Source organism: Narcine bancroftii, chromosome 14, assembly GCF_036971445.1.
Source record: "Narcine bancroftii isolate sNarBan1 chromosome 14, sNarBan1.hap1, whole genome shotgun sequence".
In the NCBI taxonomy this organism is placed as follows: Eukaryota; Metazoa; Chordata; class Chondrichthyes; order Torpediniformes; family Narcinidae; genus Narcine; species Narcine bancroftii.
This window is the reverse complement of record NC_091482.1, coordinates 45,607,444-45,630,727: the sequence shown is the minus strand read 5'-3', so window position 1 is coordinate 45,630,727 and position 23,284 is coordinate 45,607,444. Positions and strand designations below refer to the sequence as shown.

The following is a 23,284-nucleotide window of genomic DNA, read 5'->3' as shown; positions in this document are numbered from 1 at the left end:
TAACTCGATGATGCTTGAGCCAGCCAGGTGTTCACGGACTTCTCAGGAGTGGGAGAAAACTATCTCCCGGGTGCCACAGTCCACGCTTCCTATCCACAGCCCCCCAATCTTGCTTCATCCCATTCCACCCTACAATCCCAATAAAGATATTCCGGCTCACATCAAATTCCTTCATGACCTCAGAGATCTCCTGGTCCCCACTTCCAATGAACAACTTCTTGTGGTCATGCTTTCAGTTACTTAGACTACACGCTCTGGAATAAACTCCCCCCCAAAACTCTCCATTTCTCCATTGGCCTTCCTTAAATCAACACAATTAGTGTAGCGATTAAAATAACAGCATTACAGCACCAGTGACCCAGGTTCGAATCTGGCACTGTAATGTTTTCCCATGTGGGCTTTCCCCGGTGGTCTGGTTTCCTCCCACCTTCCAAACACTTTTGGGCTAAGTAGGTTAATTGGGCAGGCACAAGTTTCAAAGGCCAGAATTGACTTCTACCATGTTGTATCATTAATAAATAAATCTCAAGCTTTTTTCCCTCAATTTTCCATCTCTTATTCAGCTCAACATCCATTCTTTATCTGTTTGTAGAACTACAAAGGATTTATTATGGCAGATTGCTATTGTCACACATGTGAATGGTGTCCAGCGGAGAAGAGAACTTTGATTGAGCCTCCCATCCTTAATTCAATACCACCTTTTCCACTGGCACCCTGTCCCAGGAATTAACTGGAAATTTATTGGGACAGGGTCCAGTGGAAAAGGAACATTGTCTGAGTGCTGACGTCAAATGATGTCATTTCACGTCGGGGATCAACTATCTACCTCTACTCATATTCCTGGCGCCGGCGTGCTGATAAAACCAGTGGGAAAGGGGACAGCAGAAAGTTACCCGTTTCCAGTTGAAGGAAGAACACTCCGATCCCCAAGGATGTGGATTCAGTGGAAAAGCCATTAGTGTCCCGTTTAAGGGTGGCCCAGTGGAAACAGCACAAAGGGCTTCCTATCCCGGGACACTGCACGCCAATTAACTGGGATGCCAGTGGAAAAGGGGCTAATGACTCCATTTGGAGTTCTTCCTCCAGTTCCCAATTCCCAGGATGCTGCAGTATTTAAACACCAGCTTCTGGGATACTGTTCTGAGTGTCTCACAAGGAAAGCAAAGAGCTATGTTGAGGAGGGGAAAAAACACTTTCATAACTTCAGTTGTTAGTTAAAAATAACCTAACTTTGGGGGGGGTGGGGGGGGGGGGGAGGGTTGAAGGCAAGGTAAGTGGCAGCTGAAGTCTGGCGTGGTAACACAGGTACCTGTGAAAGGAGAATTATTTTCTTGAAATATGAACATTAAGACCTTACCTCAGCTTCCAAGAAAGAAATCCTTTCCACGTTGTCCTCAATAATTGCATCTTTGTGTTGGATTTTACTTCTAAGAATTTCAATCTGTAGAGTTCAAGAACAAAAAAAAAATATAAGATACAGTAGGACAGTCAGCATTAACGTGAGCAATATTATCACGAGGTGGGAAGTTGGGATATCAGGAACAAGTCGAGTTCATGTTTACAATGCCACTGCTCGTAAAACATAATATTTGATCTGTGGTTGCTCAGGAGTTCCACATTATATCATCTCCATTCTTCATTCAAATAAATGTCCTCACTTTCCCTGCGGGCAACGAATGGAACCTCAACTCCAACCTTTCTCTGTTAATTCGTTGGTCACTTTTCCGCCAATGTAAAGCTACTTGTTGGCCAGCGATACCTGCAATGAGTGGGCATAGCCAGGGGCAGAAAGAATGACACCCTTCAGATTGGGCTGGAGGGGAAATCTAGGCTTTCCAAATCTACATTTGACTTGTTCTCCATGCATCCTCCTCATCAATCATTCCCTTCAACCTGTGCCACACTAATGCAATCCCAAGACATGTTTAAAGAAATAAATCACAAAAATCTGCAGATTCTGCGGTTAAAGTAAACTCAGCAGGTCAAACAATGTCCTTTATGTAGCTAAGGTAAAGATTCATAACTGATGGTTCAGGCTTGAGCCCTTCATCAAGGGATGAGCAGAATGTGGTGGGGAGGAGCACAGTCCCACAAGCAGGAGGTAATAGGTGGATAAGGGAGGGAGGGGAGCAGGGGGAGGGGAGGTGGCTCTGTGAATGGAGAGCGAAGGGGATGGAGAGCTGAAGGAATGGAGACAGAGGGAAAGGGAGGGAGGGAGAATGGAGAGAAGGCTGGCAGATACCAGAAGCCAATATTAAGGCCATCCGGTTGGAGAGTGCCCAGACAGTAAATCAAGGGTTGTTCCTCCAATTTGCGGGTGGTGGTTGTAATGTGGAGGAGACGTGACCTCCCTGTCTGAAACGCATCAGAAGTCACATCACCCCTCAGTACGTGATGTACTTTTTGTTTCACTCAAGGTTACAAGTTGCAGATAAAGTTACAGTTTGCTGGTGGAGTGCCAGTTAAGATTGGGCTCCAGCCACAAGCTCATGCACACCTTGCCATTGGCTAATTCAAATCACCTAACGTCTTTATTGGCTGGAGCCCAGCACAGAGGACATTCATTCTCTCTGCCTCATGGTGATAGCCCCGGACACTGCTCCATGTCAGGTCGCTACTGCAGACAGCCCTTGGAAGGGCCATGTGAAAGGTGCCCACTGCACTGAAACTGAGCCACGATACTGCTATAGATCAACACTGGCAGTAGAGTCACTGCTCTCAACAATCAAGCATCCGAGAGCACGTGTACACCCCTGCGGGTACTCGAGCCACCAGTGATCAGGGGTCTGGGAGAGTGTGTAGAACCTCTGCTTATTGTGTGTGAATACCTGACTTAGTAATTGTGTACCGTTTAACGTTCTCCCCTATTTGTTTCCCGCTAGGTATTTCCAACACTCCTTTATAAATTGTGCATGTATTTTCCAATGTTCTTTTATTTGTACGTTATTCCCACTATGATTTTCCCACTCTCTTTATTAATTGTTGTGTTAATAAAAGTTGCGCTTGATTGCAAACCCTTGTGTCTAGACTTTACTCTCTGTGAACTTACTGAACCTGGCACTTGGGATAGAACATGACGCCATGGACAGACATGTCAACATGGGAGTGGGGAGTGGAATTGGGTGGCCACTGGGAGATCCCCATCACTGATGCAGAGAGCGAAGGTGCTCAGTGAAGCAATCTCCCAGTCTCTCTGATGTAGATAAGCCACTCAAGACATGTTTGATGGTACATCCCAAACCTAGCATATCTCCTCCCAAGAACAGATAACATGGGATTACAGTACAGCAAGTCCTGTTGACAAACAGCAGACCATTCTGAATTGAAAATGCACCTAGTATTTCAATGTACCCACGCCAAACCCCCAATTAATACTGAGGAAGGACAAAGGCAAGAGGCACTGCAGTGGTTCAAAATGGGTAGCTCACCACCGCTTCCTAGAGTGCAGTCAAATAGCAGAGATATCCTGTCCCTATATAAGCCTGCCAGTAACTTAGAATTCTGGTGACTTGACAAAAGTGGCATGAAATGCTGGAGGGACTTGGCCGGTCTCGCAGCACCCAGAGGAGGTAAAGATATATAACCGACGTTTCGGGCCTGAGCCTTTCCTCAAGGTGTGATAAGTCCATTTTTGCTCATGCCTTGAGGAAGGGCTCAGGTCCGTAACATTGGTTATATATCTTTACCTCCTCTGGATGCTGCGAGACCGGTCGAGCCCCTACAGCATTTCTCCATTGGGCCTACGATTTAGCACACCAGTTTCTCCTGCATTGGACCCCAGCCTTTGGCTCCATCTGAGCATAAGCAAGCGTTCTGTCCCACTGAGGCGCAGGCTCTTGGCTCCCCCTGCTGGCTGGTTGTTCACAGTGCCGGTCCCAAACCAGGTCAACTCATCATTCGTTGGCAAATCAACAGTAGAGAAATGTCGAAAAAAAACTGCCCTGTTAAAGCTCTTCAATGTTTGCACCATTGCATGGTTGAAGCCGTTATTTGTTTTCAATCAAGCAGCACAGAAGCCAATCTTTCTAAGTGGATGTAATAGCGCCAACATGTTTAATAAAACAAAGTTTCTCAGATCATTGAGGACCCCATCCATGCTGCTCGACAAAATTAAAATGGGCTCAATACTCTGTATTTCTTCTAACAAACATTAAATGAAAGCAAATGTAAAAGGTTCAAAGCCCTTGGTTGAGGTTTAAATTATTTCCAAAGAGCACGGGGGAAAGAGTACTGTATTATTAATGCACACTTTACAACATCATTGAGCTTGAAAAAGATAAGTGATGCAACAATTCTTCAAACCGACGAACAGTTGCCTTTCTCCCACCTCTTCAATCATGCGTTTGACCTTCCTCTGCTGACACTGAACCATGTTGTCCAGGTGTTGAATTCTTTCCCGCAGACCAGCAGTTTCTTCCTCCACTCTCTGGGACCTGACACAGCCGGGAAAATCAACAGAACTTGTGTCAAATGATGCAGAGGTTTCCACAAGACCATAAATCTGACTGCCGCTGCTCTGCCCCCACATTCCTCCCCGTTACTGGAGTGCCTCGTGAAATGGAATATGATTGATTACCAATCTCCAAAGTCAATAGGCGAAATTCCAATTAAATAACTGGAGCAAGGTGCAGGGGGCCCCAGTGGGTCTGTATTCCCCTGGGAGGGCTTAATATTCCTTGGAGAGTTTCGTTTCTTGGCGAGAGATACAAACTGTTTACCCCAGCAAGAGAGAAAGGGCAGACACAAAAAGAAATGAATTAAAAGAGAGAAAAGGAGAAAGAGAAAGGGTGAGGGAGGAAGGTAATGGAGGAGAAGGGAAGGGAGGGTGGAAATGGAGGGAAGGGAAAGGAGAGGGAGGAAAAAAGGAAGGGAAAGGAGGAGAGGGATGGGAAGAAGGAAAGGAGCAAAGGAAGGGAGAGTGGGGGGGGGGGAGAGAGAGGGAAGGAGGGAATGAATTCATAACTCCTCGACCAGAAATACACTCCCAAGTAGAGATGAGATTGTATAATTATCTTTCTGATGCCCACTGGAATATTATTTGAACCATTTGAAATAAAATGCTTTATTCCACAGTCATGATTTGAACTGTATGTTCAAACACTCTGCCATTATCCTGACTATGTTTTGTATTTATCTGAGTAACAAGGGAGATATCCCATCGGTACTCTGTGGTTAGTAAGAGAATACTTTGAGTGGGGAAATAAAAGGTTGCGAATCACTGGACCTTCCCAGAGATGCTTCCCCATCTCGCTTTGTCACTAATTGTCAACGAACTGTTCCAAATTCTGAGGAAACAATGATGTGCCAGGGGAAGTCAGTCAGTCAGGCAGCAACCATGGGTAGAACTGGTCGACATTTCCAACCAGGATGGTTCACTGAGAGGGACCGGGAATGTTGACTGGCCATTTTTCCCCACGGGTGCTGCATGCCCCACTGAGTTGTTCCAGCAGCTCATTGTTTCCTCAAAGTTCCAGCATCTGCAGTTTTTCTACTCTGTTCCATTGTGACCATTTTTACAAATTAGACTGAAATACAGTCATGACCCCCACCCTTCCCCACTGTCAGCTTCATCCTCCTGCACCATGTCCTATCCTTCCCCATCGTCAGCCCCACCCTCCCCCACCGTCAGCCCCATCCTCCCGCACCATCAGCCCCACCCTCCCCCACCGTCAGCCCCATCCTCCCGCACCATCAGCCCCACCCTCCCCCACCGTCAGCCCAACCCATCAGCCTCGTCAGCCCCACCCTTCCCATTAGCCCAACCCATCAGCCCCAGCCTTCCCCACCGTCAGTCCCATCCTCCAGTACCATGACCTACCCCCACCATCAGCCCACCCTCCCCCACCATCAGCCCCACCCTTCCCCGCTGTCAGCCCCATCCTCCTGCACCATGTCCTACCTTTCCCCACCATCAGCCCACCTTCCCCCACCGTCAGCCCAACCCATCAGCCCCATCCTTCCCCACCGTCATTCCCATCCTCCAGTACCATGACCTACCCTTCCCCACCATCAGCCCCACACTTCCCCACCGTCAGCCCTATCCTACCATCCCACACTTCTCATCCGAATCCCATTGTACTTGCTTAAGGAGAAGGAAACATTTGAATAGTATACCACCCTGATCCTGGCCACAACCCATGCCCAGTAAACACAACCACAAACATTGCTGGTTTTCACATCCCGTCCAATGCATCTTGGCTCCCTCACTTGCTCCTAACAACAGTGACTCCACTTAGAAGTATTTATAGGTTGTGAGCTGTGTGGAATGGCTTAAGGGCATAAGAAGAAATGCTATAATGTGTGTTCTAATGGGGCAACAGAGAGAATTAAAATCCATCACTCAAGAACCAAAGTATTGTGTGGCAACCCTGTGGCCAATCAGAGCCATTCTTCATTATTCTATGATGTAATGTTATAAACAATAAAAGATGAGGTAAGTGAGAAAAGTAAAACACAAAAGTCTACAGACACCATGGTTGAAGTAAAAACACGACGCTGGAGAAACTCAGCAGGTCAAACAGTGTCCTTTATAAAGCAAAGATAAAGATACAGAATCAACGTTTTGGGCTGACCCTTCATCAAGGTCTAAGCAAAATGCAGGAGGGCGCCTGAACCGGGTTCCTGCCGCCATTTTGTCCACACTTCGATGAAGGGATCATGCCCAAAACATTGGTTAAGTATCTTTATCTCTGCTACATAAAGGACACTGCTGAGTTTCTCCAGCTTCGTGTTTTTACGAAAACAATGAGGTAAGTGTTGTATGCAAGTTTCAACAGTATAAATGTAGTCCAGAAATGTGAGTGAACATCAAGGACTTTGGCGAGAAAGAGAGAGAGAGAGATTTAAAGCAATGTACTGGGAATTAATTAATTCAGAACTGTTTATAAAATTATGATAGTAAATAAGCAGTCTTTCGTGAAAATGAGAACAATTCTAATCAAATTACAAAAATCCATTGCACATCTGTGAACAATGCAAGGCTGAATCTGATTTATCTGCACCTCTCATTGCTCCGAGCATCTGGTTCATCTCTCTGTCTGAGCTGCCGGAGCTGTTCCTCTTGTTCCTGTAACCTCTGCTGTAAGAGGTGACGCTCCTGTGGCAAGAGATGAACACTGGTCAAATGTCTTCATTAACGCTCTTTAATCCAAATAGAGTCAACAATCTTCGAAGCACGCCAAACATTGCCACATTTTGGATCAGGTAGCTGGTTGCTTAGTTTTTGAAATAGTTAATTGAGCTCCCTTTAAACCTGAAGTCAGTGAACCAGCAGATAAACGGGGATCTGCTCTCTTGACCGTGGCAGTGAGGAGTTTAGTTTCCTACCTTACCTGTTGGAGTCATTAGCCGCTTTCAGGTGCTCAGACGCAGATAATGGGCCCGCAGATGCGGCTGGGGGAGTACAGCTGGGACATTCAGGTGGCCGTGGAGAAGATGCTTTCTGTCACCTGAGTGTGCCTGCTGTAGGAAAGCCGTGACCGAGCAAACGCCAGCTCCTGTGGACTGTGGCCGTAATCCCACTGCTGGAGATTATACCTACAGGAGGAGGGTTATGCAAGTGCTCCTTCTGGCCAGGTTCTCCACTTTCAGGTGGCCACCGACAGCCATATTGGGGTAGAATAGGCGACTTCACAGTCAGGTATTCTGGCCACCTGAAATCCATGTTTAATAGACTGGTCTGCAAATCCACTGCCTCAGCTGGTCAGTTGATTCTTGGACACACGTATCCACACGCATCTTCTGGCTGCAAGTTTCGGGCAGGAAGTGTGGTTGGGAGCATGCAGCAGAAACCATTCCCCTCACATGCTTCATCCACATCCTACCCTGCAAGAGGCCTGGGCTACTTTAACTCCTGCTCTTCTTTGTATCGTGACCTAGCTAGGACTGGCTGGGGCAGTGGACATCAGTCACTCTGGAAGCCACCCCTTGTGTCAGAACAAGTAGAAGATCGTTTCCAGGGAGTCTGACCAAGTGGAGTTCCACGCTTTCTGAATGTAACCCAGAGAAGCTGGCTTCTCAGTGAAAGTCAAACAACTCCCGGGCAGATCCTACCATCCTGCAGGCTAATTTCCTCCGATTCAGATGAGCCCCATGTTCTCCCCTCCCAAAGGGCCTTGCAAAATAGGTATATGTTTCAAAGGGAATCATTTGTTTCAGAACCGTTTATAAATGTGGGGTCTTTTTGGCTGAGGTGACGTGATAGCAACAAAACTTGCTACAAAAATGTTCCCAGAACACTCCATCAAATCACAGACCCTTCAGCCCACAATGTTGTGCTGACCTATATAACCCTACTCCACAACAATCTAAACCTTCCCAACCTCTATTTTTCTTGCATCCACGTCCCTGTCTAAAAAACGTTTGAATGTCCCCATGGTACCAGCCTTCACCACTACCCCAGCGATGCATTCCCAGCCCCCACCCCTCTGTGTGAAAAAAAACCTACCTGACATCTCCCCTAAACCTTTCTCCACTCACCTTAAACCAATGTCCTCTGATATTGGCTATTGTCGCCCCAAACTATGCCCCTCATATTCTTCTGTTAAACCTCCTCTCATCCTTCTTTACTCATCTGCATCCCCTCTAAAACATCGACATCTTTCCTACAATGAGGTGACCTGAACTCAATGTGATATTCCATGTCTGGTTTAACCAGGATTTTATAGAGCTGCAACTTTACCCTCACAGCTCCGAAACTCAGTCCCCTGAAGAATGCAAACCAGCAGACCAGAAGCCTTCTTAACTATTGAATCCACCTGCGTGGCAACCTAAACCAATCCATGGACCTGAACCCCAAGATCTCTCTGTTATGAATGCTGCCATTAACAACGTACTCTGCCTTCATTTGACCTTACAAAATGCATTACTTCATCCTTATCCAGATTGAACACCATCAACCTCATACTGCATCCTTTTGATATCCTATTGTAACTGACAACAACCTTCTACACCAGTGATTCTCAACCTTTTTCTTTCCACTCACATACCATTTTAAGTAATCCCTCTGCCATTGGTGCTCTGTGATTAGTAATGGATTGCTTAAGGTGGTATTTGAGAGGGAAGGGAAGGTTGAGAATCACTGCTCCAGACCCAATTGTTACTGAAATATTTTGCTTGAGAAAAATTGTCATTTCCTTTGGAGTTCTGAAATCGTGCACATAACGAGTCAATTAGGTGCAATTCAAACTTTTTCTTTCCACCCACATACCACCTTAAGCAATCCCTTACTAATCACAGAGCACCTTCTCATAATCTACCCACTGCAGCACCCGGGTAAAACCCACAGAGACTCGGGGAGAATGCATGAACTCCGTACAGACAGCAAAGATGTGACAGTTCCTTGTAGTTATGCTGGTTGAGAGATAAACATTCACCAATCACCACGTACTCTCCTATTCTCCAAAACAGTGCCTTTCACCATCCACCTGGAGAGCAGACAGAGCCTTGAGTTCAATTGGTGATGTTACTCAGAGTTATATAACACAAAGGATCTCAGTTATAATGCTTTCACTAGAATTCACTTTTGGAGCCTGAAACGTTGGTTCTGTATCTTTATCTTGGCTAAATAAAGGACACTGTTTGACCAGCAGAGTTTCTCCAGCGTTGTGTTTTTACTTCAACCACAAGTGTCTGCAGACTCTCGTGTTTTACTCCTCCATTAGAGTTCTGTGTATTTTTTTTTTACTGGGGGTGATGGAGAGTTCCAGTCATTATGATCAAAAATTCCTGTCCACGTATTAGCTGGACACAGATAAACAGGGAAGTTTGAAGACGCTGTGGTTGAATGCAATACACAAAATGTATTGCATTAGCTGGAAGCCACCCTCAACCTAAGGGGCTGAATGGCCGCCTGTTATGTAAATGACAGACTAAGGATACATATATTTAAATTTAGACATACAGCAGTAACAGGCCCCTTCAATCCATGCCACCCAAAAATGCCAATGAACTTAAAATCCCCAGTATGTTTTGAAGAGTGGGAGGAAACTGGAGCACCCGGAGGAAACCCATGCAGAAACGGGGAGAGTGTACAAACTCCTTACAGACAGCGCCAGATTCTAACCTGGGTCACTGGCGCTGTAACAGCGGCACTCTAACCACTACGCTAACTGTGCAGCCCACCTTCACATATAATGGAGCATTGGTCTCAAAGTGAGATTGTGCAGGGGTGCTAGCAAATTTGAGTTGGGGAGAGGGTTTAATCAAATGTAATTAAGGGCCCTGAACTTCTGCAATCGGATGTTAGTATTTGTTTTGCTGGAGAGTTTCCAGAAATTTAGAAATTTGACTCAGTGGTGAAATGACTTGCTTCAGTTGTGAAGTAACGAACTCCTCTGCATCTTCAATGATGTTCACTGCAGGGAGAGCTCCAACGGGTGGTTCTATCTACATGGGTCCCTTCGAATGTGTTAACGTTGCTGGGAAAATTCACACACTGGAATTTGAAAGCAGCCAATCACCAGTTTTACTTTTTACATTTTTTTTTTCTTTTTAAATTTAGACATAAAGCACGATAACAGGCCCTTCCGGCCCACAAGCCCTTGCTGCCCAATTCCACTCAATTGAGCTACAACCCCTGGTAGGTTTTGACCACCCACGCAGACACAGGGAGAATATTCAAACTCTTTACAGGCAGTGCCAGATTCGAACCCAGGTCACTGGCGCCATAATGGCGTTGCGCTAACCACGCCACCCCACAGTGTTTCTTGGAAGACACTGTGTTTCTTCACGTGCAGATTGGCAGATCTGTGCCACGTAACCCTGGCCCGAAATGACCTGGTTCCCAGATGCACTTTGGTACCACGGACATCACCCAAACCAAATGGGCAACCCCCCCCCCCCTCAAACCACCTGAAGGGTCTGGAGTTACTGCAAGAGAGGAAGACCTCGTGAAGGTTGCAGCTTTCTGCTCTGAGGATCAAGCAGATCATCAAGGCCGTGTCTCCTTGGACCGTGCCTGATGCCAGGACCAGCACAAGGCAATGAAGTCCACTCTTCACAATGACTGGAGCAGAATGTCCAAACTTTGTCATACCTCCAGCATCCTAGCGATGAACTGGTCCATTTCCTGAATCCTCTGGTCTCTCTCCGCAATCTTCTGCTCTGCTTCCAAGATCTTCTGGTTGGCTTCTTTCAGCTCTTGGAGAGCCTGGTTTATTCGTGCCTTCAATACAAAAAAAGGATATGGTAATCATTTCTAGGCCCAGCACAGAGTTCACAGAATAAACACAAGAAACTCCCCTTAACTCTTTAACCGTCTTTCATGGTGTCACTGCCGTGACGTCAATGCACCTGGTGTCACGGCAGTGACGTCAATGCACCTGGCGTCAAGGGAGTGACGTCAATGTACCCGGCGCCATGGCAGTGACGTCAATGCACCCGGCATCAAGGCAGTGACGTCATCACACCCGGCGTCACGGCAGTGACGTCAATGCACCCGGCGTCAAGGCAGTGACGTCAATGCACTTGGCGTCAAGGCAGTGACGTCAATGCACCTGGCGTCAAGGCAGTGACGTCAATGCACCTGGCGTCAAGGCAGTGATGTCAATGCACCTGATGTCAATGCACCTGATGTCACGGCAGTGACATCAATGCACCTGGTGTCATGGCAGGGATGTCAATGCACCTGGTGTCAAGGCAGTGATGTCAATGCACCTGTTTTAGAGGTTTGAATTTAACTAACCTAATTTACCTTAAACTGTGGCAATTTGCATCGGATGAATAATCCAAATCATTTTACTTCTCTCGAACACAAAATGCCCATATGTTGAAGCAGTTAAAATCTCCATCAAAATAAGAGGCTGGTTGAAGGATCATTAGTAATGTTACTCTGGAGTTTTTAATTTAGACATATAACACGGTAACAGGCCATTTTGGCCCACGAGCATGCACCACCAAATTACACCCAGTTGACCTACAACCTCCAGTACGTTTTGAATGGTAGGAGGAAACAGGAGCCCCCAGGAAAAATGCACACAGACACGGGGAGAACATACAAACTCATTACAGACAGTGCAGGATGTGCTGACCATGCCGCCCATATTTGCCAATATGGTGGCAAGTACAGAAAGTTGTTCCAAAACATCTGGTCCTGCCACTGAATCATCTGAGTCCTCACCTGGAATTCCTCCTTTCGAGTTCAGAAACATTCCAACCTTTCCCTTCATGCCCTCTTTCCAACTTTGACCCAATCAGCACAGAGTTTCCAAACACCAACAACACCTGGTTCCTTCCTCCTGAAACGTTTAACTGAGCATGGGTTTAAAAGACCTCCTGTCATCGACAAGCACATCAGCCAATCCCCTCATTCAATATTGGCTGTTGCACCTGTTGACGTGACGTGATAACTAATGTTGAATGTATTCAGAATCCTCATTCCATTTGTGGTTGGCAGTCCCATCAAGGTGGGGTCACAGAACAGCACGATCATTAATAAAATGCTGGAGGAACTCAGCAGGTCATGCAGCATCCACGGGAGGTATAGATATCTGTGGACCTGAGTCCTTCATCAGGGTACGAATAAAAATGGAGGAGGGAAGAAGGGGCAGGGGGAGGAGTGCAGGCCAACAGGCAAAAGGCCACATCTGGACACGGTTAGGAGGGCAGGAGAGGGAAAGTGAGAATTGATCGAGGGAGAGGGGTGAATGCAGAACTGGAGGAAAGGGGACAGGGAGAGACGGAAGAGGGGGGTGGGGGGTAACAAGAACAGGAGGTCAATGTTAATGCCATCTGGTCGGAGGGTGCCCAGACGGAATACTAGGCGTTGTTTCTCCAGTTTGTGCATGGCCTGAGGCCATGGACAGATGGGCCATTGATGAACCTGCCCTGGACAAGTGCATGCGCTTCGTGTGGAAGTGTTTCAAATTGGAGAGTGAGACTTGAGAAGGGTGAAGGTGATCTGTCGTCTCACACACGGGGAACAAGAGGGACGGACCTGAAGGGCTTCCCTTTCAGCTTGATGCTTGCATTCAGCTTCTTTCAGTTTATCTTCGTATTGGTTGTAAAGTTTCCTGGTCATGTCCCGCATTGCGCTGGCATTGGCCTCCTGAGAAGATTCTACCTGTAAAACAACGACAAGTGAGCTGTGCAAATTAAAATTGCCTCTTTTTTAAAATAAAATACATAATGACCATGCAAAAGCATAAAGAAAGAAGATACAATGGGGAGGTTCTCCAAGATAAACTTACAAATGATCCAATGAAGCTCGCCCAGTTTCTATTACTGGTTGAACAATTAAACTTCTGTGCTGTCCTTGAATAAGTACATTGTGTATTCAGTGCAGCCATTTAGGAGATTCACAGTGGGCCTCTCAAACTCTAGATAATAGTAACTGTTTCCACACTACCAAATAGTGAGAGTAAACTTAAGACTGAGAGGGGACTTAATCCAAGTCTACAAGATTATGAGAGATAGATTTAGGGTGGACAGCCAGTGCCTTTTTCTCACAGGATGGGAGTAGCAAACTCCAGGGGATAATTTCTACAAAGTGAAGGGAGGGAAGTTTAGGGGACACGGCAAAGTAAGGATTTTTTTTAAAACACAGAGAGTTGTGGGTACCTGGAATGCTTTGCCGGGGTGGTGGTGGAGGCTGAAACATTAGGGGTATTTAAGAGACTCTCAGATAGGCACAAGCATGAAAGAAAAAGAGGGTTACGAGGCAGGGAGGGTGCAATACTTTTTTTTGGTAGGAATATCTAGGTTGGCACAATATCAAGGGCCGACGGGCCTGTACTGTGCTGTAATGTTCCAGGAAACTTATCCTTGTTTTTACCAACACTAGAAGACACAGTTGGTTGGAAGACTCGATGGGTTAGGTCAATGGTTCTCAACCTTCCCCCCATGGGATAGGATGTCATAGGTGCTCTGTAGTTCGTGAGGGATTACTTAAGATGGTATGTGAGTGTAAATCTTCCACATCTCTGGTGCTAAAGATATTCTGCTGCTTCAAACCTACATGAAGCAACAGTACAAAAGTGTTCCATGGCCATAGGAGCGGAGTTAAGCCATTTGGCCCATCGTGTTTGCCTCACCACTCCATCCATTCTGCCTTCTCCCCATAATCCTCGATTTCCTCTCCTAATCAAGAACCTGTCTACTCCTATCTTGAATATATCCAATGACTTGGCCTCCACAGCCATCCACAGCAATGAATTCCACGTTCACCACCTCTGGGAAAAGAAATTCCCGCTCATTCCTGGTCCCAAGGAATGTTTTTGAATGCTGAGGCTGTGCCTTCTGGTCCCAGACTCCCCCTCAACAGTAAACATCCTCTCCACTTCCATTCTATCCAGGCCTTTCAGTATTCAATCGATTTCAGTGTGATTTCCACTCCCCTCAATTCTTTTAAACGAGAACAGTCCCAGAGACTTTAAACACTCCTCATATGATATCTCTGTTAGCCCATGGATCATTCTTGTGAATGACCCTCTCCAATGCCAACACGGTTGATGTAGCGGTTAGAGCAATGCTGGTACAGCGCCAGCGATTGGGATCGGACCTGGGATTGAATCCTGTGTTGTCTGTAAGGAGTTTGTATGTTCTCCCCATGTCTGCGTGGGTTTTCTCTGGGGTCTCTGGTTTCCTCCCCACCCTTCAAAATGTACTGGGTTTAAATTGGGTGGCACGGACTCGTGGGGCCGAATCGGCCAGTAAAAGTGCCATATGTCTAAATTTAAATAAAATTTACATCCTTCCTTAGATAAGGGGTCCTAAACTGCTCACAATACTCCAAGCAGGATCTGACCAATGCCCCATAAAGCCTTAACATATGATAGAAGGAGGCAGGAGCTGGGAAGTGGAGCTAAGGCAAAAGACTTCCATTCATACAGCTAACAAGAAGCAGGGGCAACTGTTGACCAGGAGCTTAATAGATTTTGGTTCAACAACATTATGGAAAAGGGGAAAAAATAGGCCCATGGACTTTGATAATCTCATTGAATCATAGGACAAGCTCAATGGCCAAATATTCCCCTTCTGCTCCTCCTTGAGAAATGCCAATTTCACAGGGTCTTCGCAATGGGCACCTGCTGTATTCAGGTGGGATTTTACAGTCCGATGTATCTTCCAAAATTCTTCAATCGAATCAATAAGTAGCGGAGGTTGATCAACAAGGTAGAAGCCAATTCTGCCCATCGAGTCCCATGCCGCCGAATTCCACCCAATTAACCTACAACAACTCCCCCCCCCCACCCCCCATATGTTTTGGAGGGTTGAAAGGAAACCCACGGAGGTCACAGAGAGAATGCACAAACTCCTTAAAGACAGCAGGAAATTTGAACCCCGGACGCAGGCTCTGTAATCGCATTGTGCTAACCACTACTCTAACCCAGTCACCATTCACAGATTCTTAATTACACATAAATTACTGTTAGTGTGTATTGCATAGCTGGGAAGTTGCAGACAGGAAGACATTCAGAGCATCTGTACACTGTACTTCTGTATAGGACAATTCATCAGTAGCCATGAACCAGTGGGAAAAAGGTACCAAGCACATTGGACCAGCAAGTTCAGCACCAGCAAGTTCCTCTCCCAGTTGGACACATTTGTCTCTTGAAAATGCATTATTGTCCTTGGTGCAGTGTCCGAGAACCTAACAGCACCTGACCTCCACCGTACGCACCATGACAATCTCGGGCCAGAGACGTGCTCCAGAACCTGGGTGCCCACATCCATGAATAATTACAAGCAAACTTTCTCAATATCACTGGATACGGCCTGAACTATTCGACTTGGCCCAGAGAATCACTGAAGTATAACTTCCGTATATACTCTGAAGTTCCCAAGTCACTTGTTGATCCATCAACTACTGCAGGTTATTTCTGAACCATTGCAACATGTCGACAAGAATTTGGACAATACAAGCTTTGATAACTTCACCTCTTGCCCCCTCAGAGTCAAGCAGCACAGAAACAAGTCCTTCAGCCCATCAGGTCTATGCCAGCAGTAACTACCTACCCGTATTCAAGCCATTTACCAGCATCTGGTTCATAGTCTAATACCCCTTAACAATTCAAGTACTCATACAGATAGTTGTTAAAAGGTTGTGAATAAATTGGATAGATACATGGATGGGAGAGGTCTGAAGGGTTATGGGATAGATGCAGGTCAGTGGGACTAGTGGAATGATGTTTTGGCACAGACTAGAAGGGCTGAATGGCCTGTTTTCCATGCTGTGGGTAAAAACATTCTTCCTCATCCAGTTCCCCTCTAAGTCTCTTACCCCTCACCTTAAGCAGTACTCTCTGGTCTTGGCTGCCTCTGCAATGTCCCATTATCTACTCGATCTATGCCTCTCATCATTTTCTCTCCCCCTAACAGGTACCCCCTGGACCCACAAGGAAAAGAATCCTAACCTCTTCCCATGACTAAATTCCTCCAATGCAGGCCACATCCGGGTGAATCTCCTCCACCTCGTGTCATTCCCACCAAGTGGTGACGAGAACCAACTGTGGCCGAACCAGATCTACCAGCAAATACCTTGCACGTCTCATTAAATTAGCAGTGAAATCATTTACTTAAAGCCACCACTCGCATCTGACTACGCCTAAAAGGTAAACATTAACCTGCCTTTTAAATTGTTTTCTTAAAATCTTAGTGCATTCAGGAAGCAACGGGAATCTCAAATATCTAAGTAGATTCTATTAAACTGCAGCCCTCCTGGGACCTGGGTGCAATATCTGAAGCACCTTTTAAATTGCAGGGGGGCGGGGGAGAAAAAAAAAAAAAATCGACCCATTAAATCTCCAACCCAGCGATTAAAGGAGGATCCCACCCCCGCAATGATGCTTCACGCACTCACCAGAAGTATCGCTGGATGCTGGCTGCCCGGTGACGCACGCACGCGCTGACGCCTCTGGAATAAGCGGGTCGGCCATGTTAGTTTTCAAATCTCCTGTGGACGCGACCTGGGTAAGTTTAACTGGGTTCCCTGACCTATCTCGGAGGTTTGGGTTCTGACCCTTTCTAACTGCCGTGTAACTGGGGTGCTAACTGGGCAAATTGCCCGATTAACCCCATTGTACACAGCAGTTTGAAAGGCCCCTAATGACTGCACTGACATTAATAATGCAAAATAGTGGGTTTACAACTGGCATGTAAATTACAGACAGAAAATGCCTGTGAACAAAGGTATTTTAAAGATAATGTCATTCTTTTTATTTTAAATGGCCTGAATGACGAGTTGGATTTTATCATGCATTAAAGCCGTGTAATTCTACACCGATCAACTTGTTTGTATATCACTGAATTTGTCAGAGAGATTTGTCAGGCATTGTAATTTTTTTTATATAAAGCTAAGCCGATCTCAAAGCTGGCAACATAGAAGGATTATTTAATGCTAATACTGGATAAAGGTCACAAAATTTAAAAAAAACTGATATTTTTTCCAACATTTGAATTTAGACATACAGCACACCAACAGGCTCACGAGCCCATACGGCCCAAATAACCTACAAATGCCACATGTTTTGGAGGGTGGGAGGAAACCAGAGTGCTCGAAGGAAACCCATGCAGACACGGAGAACGTGCACACTCCTTACAGACAGCGCCAGGTTCTAACCCAGGTCGCTGGCACTCTAACAGCATTGTGCTAACCGTTACACCAACCATGTTGCTCATTGTTAAATCATAGAGACATTGAGCCTGGAAACAGGCCCTTCAGCCCATCTTTTCTATACCAATCATCAGCCCCCATCGTTAACTCCAAGTCATTCTCCCCACATTCCACCCAACACCCACACACCAGGGATAATTTAGAGGCCAACTGACCTGGCAACCTGCACATCTTTTGAATGTGGGGGGAAACTGGAGCACCTAGGGGGGAGTGCATGGAGTCCCAGAGAGAGTGTACAAACTCCACACAGGCGGCACCCAAGGGCAGGTATTTCCCTGGGAGATTGGAGTAATGAGGCCACAGCTGCACTGTGCCCTGTGTAATTCTAGCAGGTTCTATTCCTCTGTGTTGAAGGCCTACACAAAATCGGGTCGAATCTGACCACACTGGCTAGACCAGGCTGCAATTATTCTTTTCTGCCCAAAAATTTTCGACGTAACTGTCCTCAATGTCTCATGACCAATCTGACCCTTGACGCACCAGTGAATTAGCTGACTGGAAACTTGATTAACTTTGGATTATTGGAAAAGAGGGTGTTTCACCATCAAGTATTTAAAATTAAAACTCTGGCAACACGTGCCATATTGGCCAGTAGTGCAGAACTCCGTCCGCACTGTTAACGGCAGCCGAGGTGCTGAAGATCACAAACTTTTCTACTGAGAAGTTTAACCTTCATTCCTGCCCTGAAGTGGCTGACTCAGTCCGGCATGCAGTTTCTCAGAGGGGAAGGAGGGAGGGGTTCCTCCATCCCTTACCCTGCTGAGATCACAGAAGCAGAACAAGTTATGGCACAGGATCGGGCAGATTTGTGCCAGCATTCAGCAAAATAATCCCAGCTGAGGCACTCCACCTCAGCTCGTAAACCAGTCCCTCCTGTGTCCATCCAATTCTGTTTCAAGGTACAGACCGAATCTCTTACCCTTGAACGCATCGAATTCCAGGTTAGAACCTGAATCAGAGAGTTGCTTCCCATCCTCCTACTTCCTGACACCCAACATTTTCATTCTCTATCCCTTGGCTTTGTTCCATGTGGTGATCAGGTCTGGATATAATACATTTTACATTTAATATTACAGCCTGATTCTGTAAATTAGCCTCTATTTTTCAATAACAAGATCTCATTTGCTTTACTAAACCACCCTCTGAACATGCCCTGCCTCCGTCAAGGATTTTTGTCAGGTCTAATTGGGAATTTAGCCTGGGATCGTACCTACTACAGGTCAGTGTGTGAGCTTATTAAATATGGACATACAGCACAGTAACAGGCCCACGAGCCGTGCCGGCCAAATACACCAGATTAACCGACAAATCCTGTATGTTTTGAAGGGTGGGAAGAGACTTGAAGCCCCCGGGAGGAAACCCACACAGACACGGGCAAGACATACAGACTTACAGACATTGCAGTATTTGAACTCGGGTCACTGGCACTGCCATGGCGCCATGCTAACCGTGCCATTTTTATTAACCGGATTCCTTCAGGCTTCCACGACTTCTCCTGCAGGGTCTGGTTACTTGGAAGAAAACCCGAGGACTGGCAGGAAGTGGGACCTTCCTCAAAGTGCCTTGTGGAAATTGCGGAATCCATGAACATTTATCAACAAGATGCCGGATCCCATTCTTCTGCAGCAACTTTCATTTTGGAATGTAAAAATGATGAGAGGCATTGAGAGGGTGAACAATCCAGAAGGTTTTCCCCCAGGAGAAGAGCGTCAGACCCACGAAAGGACATGCGATTAAGGTGTGATGGGGGGGGGGGGAAGGTATATATATATATATATATATATATATATATATACTTTTTTTTTAGACAGAGTGGTGGATGCCTGGGTAGAGTTGGAAGCCGATACAATAGCAGCATTGAGAAGGTTTTTGGACAGACGCAGGTAATGGAGGGATCTCTTTGGCTTGGCTTCGCGGACGAAGATTTATGGAGGGGGTAAAAAGTCCACGTCAGCTGCAGGCTCGTTTGTGGCTGACAAGTCCGATGCGGGACAGGCAGACACGATTGCAGCGGTTGCAAGGGAAAATTGGTTGGTTGGGGTTGGGTGTTGGGTTTTTCCTCCTTTGCCTTTTGTCAGTGAGGTGGGCTCTGCGGTCTTCTTCAAAGGAGGTTGCTGCCCGCCAAACTGTGAGGCGCCAAGATGCACGGTTTGAGGCGTTATCAGCCCACTGGCGGTGGTCAATGTGGCAGGCACCAAGAGATTTCTTTAGGCAGTCCTTGTACCTTTTCTTTGGTGCACCTCTGTCACGGTGGCCAGTGGAGAGCTCGCCATATAACAGGATCTTGGGAAGGCGATGGTCCTCAGGTAAAAGCAGCAGAGTTTTAGTTGGATTTGGACATCATGGTCAGCACAGACACAAGGGCCGAAGGGCCTGCTGCTGTGTTGTACTGTTCTGCTTATGTTTATTGTCATCTGATTGTACAAGAACCGACGAAACACTGTTCTCTGGTCCTCGGTGCAAAAACACACAGACACACAACCAGACATAACACACAGACAGACAAACAATGTACATGCAGGACAAGAATTCAGATCTACAAATAAATAAACATTGCTTCATGAATACGAGAGTCTCGGAGGGTGAGCACAAGCAGTTCCTTTGGTCGTTCAGCCTCCTCACTGCCCGTGGGAAGAACCTGCTCCTCAACCTGGTGGTGCTGGCTCTGATCCTCCTCTTTCAAAGATACAGCACAAGCGATGAGAAAGGCAACCCAAAACAGAGAGTCTGGAGACCGATTCAGGCCCCTTGGTGCAGCAATAGCCTTCACCTCGTTCAGAGGGGAGGTAGATCACTACAGGAAAGAACCAAACAGTGCTTGTTCTTTGTTCTCTGATCAGAAAGTTGAGGCGTGTTTCAATGAAAACTCCTACGTAAAGATACTGGAGATCAACCATTGACACTGATGCGGCCAAATCAGTCACCCTGTGAGCAGATGACATTCGAGCAACATTAAAAAGCTGTTTCACTGATGCTACATTCAACGAAGAGACACAAAGATCAAAGTCAAAAGCCAAACCTTTTAAGTTTCAGCAAACACTGTTCAGGAATAGTAAAAGTGAGAAAGTGAGTGATACCATATCCACCAGCTGACAGATCAAGGAAAGATTTGCAAACTCCCACATGAAACGAGCTGAATTTAATTTTACATGTTCCACCCAACCTTGATTTAATTCTTCAACATTTTGTATGGTTTTGGTGGCCAGTAATGTAGTAAAGTGCTCGCTGGCCGCCAACTTATGCGCTTGGAAACTCTTTCCTCGACCGTCCCAGCACGATTTACCTTCAGGTTTAGGATCTGGTTCTCCATTTGCGCGTCCTGGATCTGATGATCCTTTTCCTTCAACAGCTGCAGCGACTGGTGATATGACGTCTGCAGATCTCTCATCTTCTCCTGCCTCTCACTGGAGTCCATTGCCGAGTCCAAGAGGGACCGCTGATAAAAACAAAACACCTGTTAACAAACCACTCCTGCTGTGCGAGTTGGAAGCAAACCTGAGCCAACTGTCCTATTCGTTTTTTACACCCGTTAACTTTATTAATATTTTGTGCAGTAAAGTGAGGTGCAAGAACAGCGCACATTACAGCACAGTACAGGCCCTTCAGCCCACGATGTTGTGCCGGGCTACGTAAACCCACGCCATTGCTATCTAATTTGTCCTGACCTCACACCCCGAATCCTCTATTCCCTTACATCCACGAGCCTGTCTAGGTCTCTTTAAATGTCACAGCCTCCACCACCACCCCTGGCAATGCATTCCAGACATCCACCACTCACTATGTAAAAATCCTTCTTCTGACGTCTCCCCTACACTCCCCACCCTCGCCATTGGTGTATCTGATACAGCATTAAGGTTTCTCCACCTTTGCATTCCAGAGCACATATTCTTGTAACAGAAGGTGGTCTCTTGCCATGACTCACGGACGTGCTAATCTGTCATCAGAAGATCCCAGGACGTTGATCCCTGAATAACTGCAGTCATGCAACCTTAGGAACGGTGTTGGAAGGTGACCACGCAGATTCTGGCTCACGGTTTGATGGTGCCTGAGCACAACCGGTGAACATCTGAGGACATGATCAGGATTCCTAAACTTTAGAATCCTCTTGCCCACAAATCTAACTAAGGTCTTCAAACACTTGAGATGGCAAGGTGATCTGGGGCGGATTGGTTGGGATGGAGGGGGTTGGAATAAGGGCAGTTTTTTTAAAACTTGGGGCCAATCTATTCCTTGGTGGAAAATTGGATGACCAGACAAAGGCATCTTCTCCTGCCCACTTCCCAGCCATATTTTTTAAATCTGCAACCACCCCCCTGCCTGATGCCGTCCAAACAAAAGACCAGTGAGAGGGGGTGGGGGCAGGAACAGGAATGGCATTTAGGAAGCATCTGGACAGGTCCTGGAATGAGCAGGGGATGGATGGATGGACACAGGGAGGTGGGAGAATGAAGGAACGGTAGCTGGCAAAGGCATGATGGGCCGAGGGGCCTGTTTCTATGTTGTACAACTCTGATCTTTCTCACTGTGTCAATAAATGAACCTGATTCAAATAATCCTCTCCAACCCCTCCCCCATACTCCTGCCACCCACTCCCCCACACTCCTGCACCCCCTCCCCCTACTCCTGCACCCCCCTCCCCCCCCCTACTCCAGCACCCCCCTCCCCCACTCCTGCACCCCTCCCCCCAACTCCTGCACCCCCTCCCCCTACTCGTGCACCCCCTCCCCTATACTCCTGCATCCCTCACCCATACTCCTGCACCCCTCACCCATTCTCCTGCACTCCCTCCCCATTCTCCTTCACCCCCCTCCCCCTACTCCTGCACATCCCTCCCCCCACTCCTGCACCCCCTCCCCCCAACTCCTGCATCCCCCTCCCCCTACTCCTGCACCCCCTCCCCCTACTCCTGCACCCCCTCCCCCTACTCCTGCACCCCCTCCCCCATACTCCTGCACCCCTCACCCATACTCCTGCACCCCTCACCCATACTCCTGCACCCCTCACCCATACTCCTGCACCCCTCACCCATACTCCTGCACCCCTCACCCATACTCCTGCACCCCTCACCCATACTCCTGCACCCCTCACCCATACCCCTGCACCCCTCACCCATACCCCTGCACCCCTCACCCATACTCCTGCACCCCCTCCCCTTTCTCCTGCACCCCCTCCCCTATTCTCCTGCATCCCCTCCCCTATTCTCCTGCACCCCCTCCCCCCATAATCCTGCTCCCCCTCCATCCTTAACTCCAGCTTTCTTCTACTATTCACAGCATATCCGTGAGGAGCTGCTTTGATCCCCGTGTGAACACGGGGCACCTCTCAAGACCATCTCTGGAAGCCACCTAACGAATCTCCCAGCTTCAGAGGTTAAGCGAGTCCCCTCAACATCCTTTATCTTTATCGTAACGTTACCAGTCTGAATGTTCCATGATTGCAGAACGAGTCTCTCAACACAAATCAAGTTAGAAACCATTGTATATATTTGCATATACTGATAGTGATTGGCTGAGAACCGTAGCCACATAACCATATGCAGCCAGGTCATAAAGGGCTGCACCTAACCAGACCCAGGTCAGTTTGGACTGGTCGACCTCGATGTCCTATGCTCCAGACTTTTGGTAATAAAAGTCTTGGTTTAAGTCAACAAGTCTTTGAATCATTCGACGTGCT

The 23,284-nt window shown here is 47.0% G+C and overlaps 1 protein-coding gene across 2 annotated transcripts in view; it reads right to left on the bottom strand.

The window, feature by feature from the left end:
* The window catches only part of LOC138749682 (myocardial zonula adherens protein-like), a 65,777-nt gene that overhangs the window by 8,801 nt on the left and 33,692 nt on the right, over positions 1 to 23,284 (bottom strand). For both annotated transcript variants that reach the window (XM_069911416.1, XM_069911415.1), the window contains exons 6-11: positions 20,895 to 21,047; positions 12,935 to 13,060; positions 11,036 to 11,164; positions 7,002 to 7,096; positions 4,328 to 4,433; positions 1,358 to 1,441 (exon numbers count right to left, since the gene is read on the bottom strand). In XM_069911416.1, the coding sequence (XP_069767517.1) occupies positions 1,358 to 1,441; positions 4,328 to 4,433; positions 7,002 to 7,096; positions 11,036 to 11,164; positions 12,935 to 13,060; positions 20,895 to 21,047 (693 nt within the window). The remainder of the gene's footprint in view (positions 1 to 1,357; positions 1,442 to 4,327; positions 4,434 to 7,001; positions 7,097 to 11,035; positions 11,165 to 12,934; positions 13,061 to 20,894; positions 21,048 to 23,284) is intronic.